Raw genomic sequence first — 8,709 nt, forward strand, 5'->3', positions numbered from 1 at the left:
TTGCTGTGAAGGGTTAATAAAGTTATTGAATGTGGTTTTGAGCACCTTGAGGGGTGCAGTTTTTAGAATGGTGTCACTTTTGGGTATTTTCTGTCATATAGACCCCTCAAAGTGACTTCAAATGTGGTGTGGTCCCTAAAAAAAGTGTTTTTTTAAATTTTATTGTAAAAATGAGAAATCGCTGGTCAACTTTTAACCCTTATAATTCCCTAACCACCCTCGGGGGTAAAGGGGTTAAATAGATCGACAAATTCTTAACACTTCCACATAAAGAGGGTGTTCACACATATGCAACCACATTATTTTAGTTTTGTTATTTTTATTTTCCCCCTCGAAATGATTTCAGCTTCTTCCTCAATAAATTTGTTCAGATTATGGATGACATTAAAGGTGGAAAAGTTCTGAGACTTTTTTTCGAGGAAAGATTTTTTTTTACATGACAAAAAGTTGTCATTTTAACAGGGTGTGTAGACTTTCAATAACCATTGTATAGTGCAACCGCAGATAAAGAGATTTACACCCAGCATTTACGACAGGACTAGTGCAGAAACACGCTGCACTTATTCACATCTAGCCTTTTTCTTGAGAGCCTGTACTTGCCGTCTCTGCTTGATTCTGTGACTTTACCCTATATGATATCAAAGATCAACCATGTACAGCCAGATCTCAACGCTTACCATTAACTCATTCACTCACTGAACAGCAGTGGTCTGCAGCTGTGGTGAAAAGACAACTCCCAGCATAGCACATTTTAGGAGTTGTAGTTTCCTATCAGATAGTACTTCTATAAAATGCATTCCTTGCAATAATAATAATTGCTCGACTTTCCGTACATCACAACTCGGCCAGTTTTGCTTTACTGTGCATTACTGTCAGAGAACATAACGTGGATCTCGTCTAACTGAAAGCTATTTTCAAACCGTATCTTGGCCAAATTTATTTGAGTTTACTAAACCTTACATTTATAGATATACCATATTAGCTCTTGGTCCAGGGAGTTTTTCATGGTAGGCAGCAGTAGGGCCAAAATAAGGGGCTTCAAATGGTCCAGCCTCCCAGTGTCACACAGCCACCCCACCGCCTCCTTCTCTCATACAGGAAAGGTCGCTCTCGTTCCGCCTGAGCTCTGCTGCTCCTGCTTCTGTCAGGCCAAAGTTTGTAGTTGAGATTGGATGGGGCAAGCGGACAGAATGGAGAAGAAACCTGTGCTTAGCAGTGATTAGTAGAAAGTGGAGGCTCCTACTCATAATCCTCCCTTCTCGTCAGCTCCTGTTTATACCGCCTTTTTAGAAAAGGCGCAATGCAAACTTTAGAACATTTTTAGAAATCACGGAGGATGTTTTTTTTTTTTTTCTTCTTCTGCCAGACACTATGAACGGCAGAAAAAAACCCTGATTTTTGCAGACCGTCCGTAAATTTATGGAAGGTTTCAACACTGGTTTACAGACATTGGTCAAACAGTGCTCAACTTTGTAAAGGTGACAATATTGATACAGACTCTAAATGTTAAAAATATTACAGTTTTTGCCCCAAATCAAATTGTCCCCTAATCATAGAACAGGGAATAATTTGCTGATCGATGGGATTCCATCCGCTGGGATCCCCCCCGAGTGATCTCAAGATTGGGATCTACAGTATGTCTCTATTTTCAGAATCATTCTGAATTGCTCAGCAGTCGCTCCATTCATTGTCTATGGGACTGATAGAAATGTATTTATTATGTTCACTTATATAGCGCCATTAATTCCATAGCGCTTTATAGACATTATCATCACTGTCCTTATTGGGGCTCACAATCTAAATACCTATCAGTATGTCTTTGGAAATAGCAGTCCCATAGACAATGAATAGAGAAGAGGCTGAATCTTGCGCACCTATTCTTCTTTCAGGATGTTGCTGCACAGCCCCTGTCTTGGGGTTCCTGAGGCTTGATCTTGAAATCTCAGTGGTCAAACCCCAAGTGACCAGCAAGTCATCCCCTATTTTTTTTTGGAATAAATCTTTAATATAATAATCATTTTCCTTTAAATAACAAAATCTAAAAATATTGTGCAATAAAGCTAGGATAACAGGGTGAAAAGATTATTAAGATCTCTGTTCTGCACTTTGTGGTCTACAAATTGCTCTCTCAAGGTCAGATTAGACAGCCTGAGAATGGCAGGAATACACTTAGCGCTGGCAGCCTATGTGTCCTTGATATCATGGCACAGCTTTCCACCATATCAGACTGACAGAAGTCTGTAAACAAGGTATTTTCTTATTGTTCCGTTCCTATCCGTGACCAGTCTCCTCATTCAGATAATTTTAGCTCTTTCAGATAGGGCGGTTTTAGCCACACCTTGAGTGATTGTGAATGAAAACACTCTAGTAAGAATAAAGTTCAAGGCCGCGTTGACACACCACATGGTCACATTGCTTCTGAGTATATAAAAGATCACATTGCCTAACTGATGACATAGGAAGACTGACTTGCTTCTCTGACACCCTTCACATCAGCTTAGGTACTTCGGTTGCCTACAGCACAGCAATGGCTTGTAGGTCTGAAAGACCAGGAACCTGTCAGTGTAAGCGAGATCCAGTCAACAGTATTCTTTTCCAAATGCTTAATTCAGGCAGCGCCACAAAAACAAATCTTCACCAACACATATGTAATCCAACTAGAGGATGCCCCTGTGACGGAAATAGGAAAGTGCTACTCAAAAATCCAGATGTTATCTGCCAAAAAGCCTCAGATGTTCTATTAAAGACAGTGACTTTTATAAGAAATCTACCTTCCTTCTATCAGCTGCTCCAAGATGACCAGATCTTGCTGGTAAGGAAGTGCTGGGCACCACTATTTGTTTTAGGACTGGCTCAGGAAAGAGTTAATTTTGAATGGGAAGAACTTTCTATGCCAAGTCTACTGAAGAAGATCCTTCTTAACCAGTCATCTAACACTGCTGATATCTCATTGACATCTGATGCTGGAGTGCCTTTCAAAGAAGTGCAAAGACTACAGATGTTTCTGCATAAACTCTGGAGCTTGGACATTTGCACCAAAGAATATGCCTACCTTAAAGGCATGGTGTTGTTTAACCCAGGTAAGATTCGATTGTTAAATATGCTGCTTTATAAAGACGTTTGATATAAAATTTATCACGGATGGAGAGGTGTGAACGCAGAAGCAATGCTACAGTGGAGCCTCATCCTATTAGCTTTTTTGATTGAGACTGTTTTTATTCACTGAAAAAATCATCCGTGTGAATGATCATTCACATTCACTTCCCAATGTAAACATTTCAATAGTCATACTGGTATTGGGGAGAGAAGGGAACCAATGAAACCTAGAAATTCAAGTAAATGTATGCTGATCAACATGCCACATCGATGATCATCGATTTTCTGCCCTTTGTGTTATTTTTATTCTTTGAAATACTCAGCTTTTTTTGCATACATGTATATAGATTAATTTATCTACTTTGGCAGTTAGACATAGTTGTTGAGTTTTGGCCATATCCCTATTCGCTCTTCAATGTCCATTGTATCTTTTGTTGTATGATACCATATCCTAGCAGCTAGGGATTTCCTAGGGTCACGTTGGAGATCAAGGTTACCCATTACAGAGTAGGTGCCATATCTAGGAGGGGTGGCACTAGGGTTTGTGTTGGGACCTACATTGCCTATTCACATCAGATAACTTTCTACTAAATGCTTGTGCATCTGACAGATGTCTCTCCTGTCCCACCCCATTCTAGCGCACTCTCGGTTCGGCCAAACATATGTTTTCAATGGGGAGAGTGGAGTAAGTCCCTGCCAGACACCACCAGTGGTAAATTATCGTCAACAAAAGGAACGGACATAAGGATTCTTTGGTGGGAGACCCTATTTACATTAGATTACATAGTAGGCTTGGCTGATTTTATGGTATTCAGAGCCCTTAAGTCAGAAAGCCTCCTTCGGTATAATATTTAAAGGTTAGCGAGACCATATTTGAAGTCCAAAAATTAATTAGGACTTTGAGATAATAAAATGGTAACTAGTGTTTGGTTATAGTTATTATGGATGGGTGGTTTGTGATAAGTGCAAGTACTGGGACAATCATCTTGAGTTCCAGAGGCTGGTAGAGCTAGGAGCTTTGAAATTATCTCAGTTCAACCAGGACATAGTCATAAACTGTATTTAGTCTACGATATGAGGTTCCTATCAAATGTACTGATCACAGTGCTATTCATTACACGTTCATTTCACAGCTTCACCTTATTGCTGTAGTTCAAGAGCTACTGTATGTGTCGAAAGAGGTTAATACAGACTATTGATAATTAATATTAATTACATGTGTGAAGGGCACTTCTTTTTTGCCAATTCAGATTTGCTAACCCTGTATGCCTATCTGCTAGGAAATATTGATTGCAAATAGCCTTACCATTTTCTTTTCTTTCTTTGCCACAAGGAATCAGAGGTATGAGATTCCCCCAGTATGTTCAGACCCTACAACTGGAGGCTCAACAAACGCTGATGGAGTTCACATCAATGATGCAGAACATGAGTCACGTCCGTTTCACGAGAATGCTGGAGGCTCTGGACATTCTAAAAGCCATTGACTCAGAAGTTATCACAGAACTCTTTTTTAGACCCATCTCTGGAGAGATCAATTTGGAAGATCTATTGCTTGAAACATTGTTTTTCAACTGAAAAAAAAAATGCATAGGAATATTGCTATTATTTAAATGTTGCTATTTGCTAGTAGATGAATAAGCAGTTGAAGAGCTTACTTGATAATCTATCATAAGGTTGGGTTACCAATAATTATAATAATAATAATAATGTATTATTATTATATTATTTATTATATACCAATATCACTGACCTCAGGAACCTTACTGATTAGCTATTAGCTTTGAAACCAGATGAAAACATTGAACGGAGCTGAAAAGCGCAATGGTCGTTCTCAAAAATTACAGCCCAGTTCCTATGAAAGTGAATAAGAGCTGGTTGCAGCACCTGCAAATGGACACTGCACAGTGAGCAGAGCGGGGGTATTCTGCACTTTTTACTGTTTACGTCCGACCACCACTGGAGCTAATAGCTAATTTGTTGGAGCGCTGGGTAAAGTTTTTACAATGAGGATCCCAAGTCTGTATTTTTCCATTATCTCTATTATATTCTAAGATGAACTTTGCACTTATGCTAAAATGTTTATTTATTTATTTTTAATATCATCAATATAAAGTAAAATAAAATATTTTATTACTAAACAGACTTGTATTTCTTTGGTAGTACTAACATTCACGTTGTGAACTGCTAAATGTTTCTATCTGGACTTTATGTTTTTTTGTAACAACATACTGTTATGGACATTTTAGGTACCAACTCAAGTTACCATTAGGGCTTGTTCATACGACAGTATTTTAGGACTGAGTGCTGTTCGTCATAAGAACAGACAGCACTCGGACCAATTTTATTTAATGGGGCAGTGCAGATGAGCGATATTTTTCAATGACCAAATCTGCGTGTGAAAAAAAAAAATCACACATGCACTAGTTTCTTACATAAGTCGGATGAGATTCATCCATTTAATGGGTGCGTGAAAAAAATCGGATGCCATACGGAGCCACAGTAGCGAATCCGAATTTGATGGACACATTACAATTCTGTAACTCAGGGAACTAACTGGTCTTGTAAATGATTAATAGCTGCTGCTGTAAAAGAAAGGATTGCACTTCAAATGCACACGAAAGATGAGAGAAAAAAAAAAGTCCCACTTTTCTAGTGAACACTGAACGATTTTTATTCGTTCGCGTGAACCTGTCCCGACTGAGCCTACTTTGGTGTCATTCCTTCATTTTTGAATCGCTGCATTCAAACACCCATAACGTTTTCATTTTTACATCAACGTAGGTCTATAAGGCTAGGTTTTTATGGGATGTGTAGTATTTTTCAGTGACATCATTTTGGGTTACACATAACTTATTGATTGACTTTACTATTTTGGGGGAGCAGGAGGAATAACGAAAAAACACCTCAGCAATTCTTCCTTTACATTTGATATGAATATATTTTACCGTGCACCATAAATAAGGTGTTACTTTTATCCTACAGGTGAAGCAAGTATATTTTTTCTATACTTTTGCTACTTTTTCATGATAACTGAACATGTCATGTAAAAAAAATATGTCTCTTTTCCACCAGTGCAGCCACGTGAGGGCATTTGTTTTGTGCGACGAGTCATATTTTTGTTGCTAAAAGTATTTTGCCGTACATATACATTTTTGATTAATTTTTTGGAGGTGAAATTGGAAAAAAAATGCACTTTTGTTGTTTTCTGCATTTTTTATGTCATTCATTCATCACATTAAGATTATTACACGGGTTTAGATCGTGGAAATACCATAACATGTGTTTTGGGGTTTTTAACACCAAGAATAAAGCGCTTTTAAAATTTCTGAAACAATTTTTTTTTTACCTACATATATTTTTTAATCCAACTAGAGTACTCCACACCATGATCTGTTGAACATATGTATGTAAACTGTATCTTGCTTTGGATTTGTTATACCCAGTATACAAAAGCATTATTGTCTGTCATTGTAACACTGATGGGCAAGGGGCAATCTAACAGCAGGTCAGGCCTGGGGGCCATTCTTAGACCATTGGCTACCTTTATATTTTCTTTTATATTTTCTTTTGCTTCACACCACGAAGGTGGTATTGGTGGTATTACTTGGCTCTACATATCCCTTACCTCGGCGCCATCTGGTGCTTCATTCAGTTCTATTGCATCTGCGCCCCGGTCCTATCTATACCCATTTCTTCCTTGTGTTCCACGGTGGGACGCATGTCGACGTCACATCCGCTTCCTACCGTGCTTCCATTGGAGCGCGGTGGGCTGCTGTGATGGTGGCGCCAACAGCCATGCATGACTTATCCGGCCAGCCACACCGGTACCTCATTTCTCCATTGCGGCAGGTATTTAAGGCAACACAATCCTCAGTTTTCTTTACCCTCGTCAAAGCCCTCAGCAAGGCGACATGCGCGTTGGGAGTTTGTGGGGTTCACCCTCAGTATATACGGTATGTTACTCTTATCTGTCTTGTCTGCTTGCACTATGGTCTGCAGCTTCTTATGCACCTGGGCACTTTCTTACTTAATATATTGCTAGTTATATTTATTGTGCACTGTCACTTTATTTTCTGACATACAGATCAAGTGTGTGTGTTAATTTGCCCATTTCCCACATTATAATTCTTTCTCCTCTGGGTTCAGCTGCCATTATGTATTGTCGATAGCATTTTCTTAGTGTATTTCCACTTTAGGCTTTGCTGTTTCCCATATATATGGGCATTCTATATCACATCCAGTAATGCTAGCTTTGTTCATTTTGTATCGCTATTCTATTTATTCTAATACAAATTATTTATGTATGCCTATTTGCCCAGCTGCCTCACTATGATCCTTTCTTTGGATGAGCTGCAACTATAGATGAAATTTTTCAAAAAATCATGTTAATCTTATCAACATCTGTGACCCAGTGTATTGGTGATCCCCACATATAGTCTGTTCCCCTGTCTGATTTTTTGCTTTTTATATTGTACTTTGGTGTATGTTAGGTTGTTATTTAATAAATCATGTATGCATTTGGAATTTTTTGCTGTGTTATCTTTTGTAGGTTAGGTTTATCTGTATGATTTTGTAGCACCCTGAGGACTCGGCTGCTACAGGGGTATTGCACCTCAAGCCAGAGGTGTGGTATTCCACTCCCGGGTAAGGATGGAGTGTGGAACTGAGCTAGTAGGCTGCATGCACTACACACATCCCATTTCCGGGGGACAGAACTACGGTACTCCCACCAGTATATGTGCAGGTACGACAGCGTCTGTCCCTGGCTGGAGTGGGAGGGGGGTGGAACATCCCAGTAGTGTAGGGGCAGATAGAGGGAGTATATAAGGTGGGCACCATCTTAGGACAGGGTCAGTCAGTCAGTCAGTCAGGGAGTCAGCAGTAACTCCAGGAGAGAAGAAGGAAGAGGGACCCAGAGGCGCAGGACGAGAGGGGACCCCAAGATCCCAGAATAAGGACAAAAGGGTGAAGGGTCGGCAAAAGGGTACCGGATCCCAAGCTGGCGGAGGCCAAAGCAAACCTTAGCCAGGAACCGGAGGTTGTGGGCAGGATCTGCCACGACCCTCACCAAATCCACCAGAAAGGCACACCGAGCATAGGGTCAGGGAGCCCAGAGGAGGCTTGACCAACAAGAGACCCGAGGGAGCCGGACATAAGTGGATCCCTGGTGGGAACGGCCAGAGGAAGGGAGAGTCAGAAGGGAGCTCAGGACCACGCTCCAGAATTGCCCGGGAGTTGACCGAGTCCCGCACCTGGTGGACGCAGCACGGCTTGGGTGGTCACTGCTGTACAGAGTGACCCGAGCAACACCAGTGAGTAAAAACCCTGAAACTGCATTTCATGCCTCTGAGTCTCCTTGCTGCACCTTCACAACCACCATCCTCCACGTCTGACCCCCTGAGGCTATACCCCTCCCGTTGGGGGTTATACTACCACAGCTGCACACACACCACCAGCCTCAGCGGACCATCCTGCAGCGGCGGCCTTTTGACCGCAAATCAACGGGTGGCGTAGTCGACACTAAGAACATCTGCAAGGACTGCCGCACACTGAGTTTGACACCCTGGGCACGGACCGGGTCACAGCCACTCGGAGACTACAACCCCCATCTGA

General features: G+C 40.9%; 1 protein-coding gene across 1 annotated transcript; it reads left to right on the top strand.

Annotated features, from left to right (window-relative positions):
* Positions 1-2,401: 2,401 nt before the first annotated feature.
* Positions 2,402-5,234, top strand: LOC141259504 (nuclear receptor subfamily 0 group B member 1-like). The gene is made up of 2 exons (XM_073675615.1): positions 2,402-3,080; positions 4,430-5,234. Exons 1-2 carry the CDS (start codon positions 2,528-2,530, stop codon positions 4,669-4,671), a joined length of 795 nt encoding a protein of 264 aa, XP_073531716.1. The 5' UTR covers positions 2,402-2,527; the 3' UTR covers positions 4,672-5,234.
* The last annotated feature ends 3,475 nt before the right edge of the window (positions 5,235-8,709 follow it).

The sequence above is a fragment of the Phyllobates terribilis genome, unplaced genomic scaffold (assembly GCF_046119375.1).
Source record: "Phyllobates terribilis strain yellow unplaced genomic scaffold, ASM4611937v1 Scaffold_3__8_contigs__length_932513732, whole genome shotgun sequence".
Taxonomy (NCBI): domain Eukaryota; kingdom Metazoa; phylum Chordata; class Amphibia; order Anura; family Dendrobatidae; genus Phyllobates; species Phyllobates terribilis.

Bases quoted from the DNA above. Each gene is read 5' to 3' on its own strand.
- LOC141259504 (XM_073675615.1), top strand. From the start codon at position 2,528: ATGGCTTGTAGGTCTGAAAGACCAGGAACCTGTCAGTGTAAGCGAGAT. The intron at 3,081-4,429 runs GTAAGATTCGAT...CTTTGCCACAAG, and splicing joins CATGGTGTTGTTTAACCCAG to GAATCAGAGGTATGAGATTC.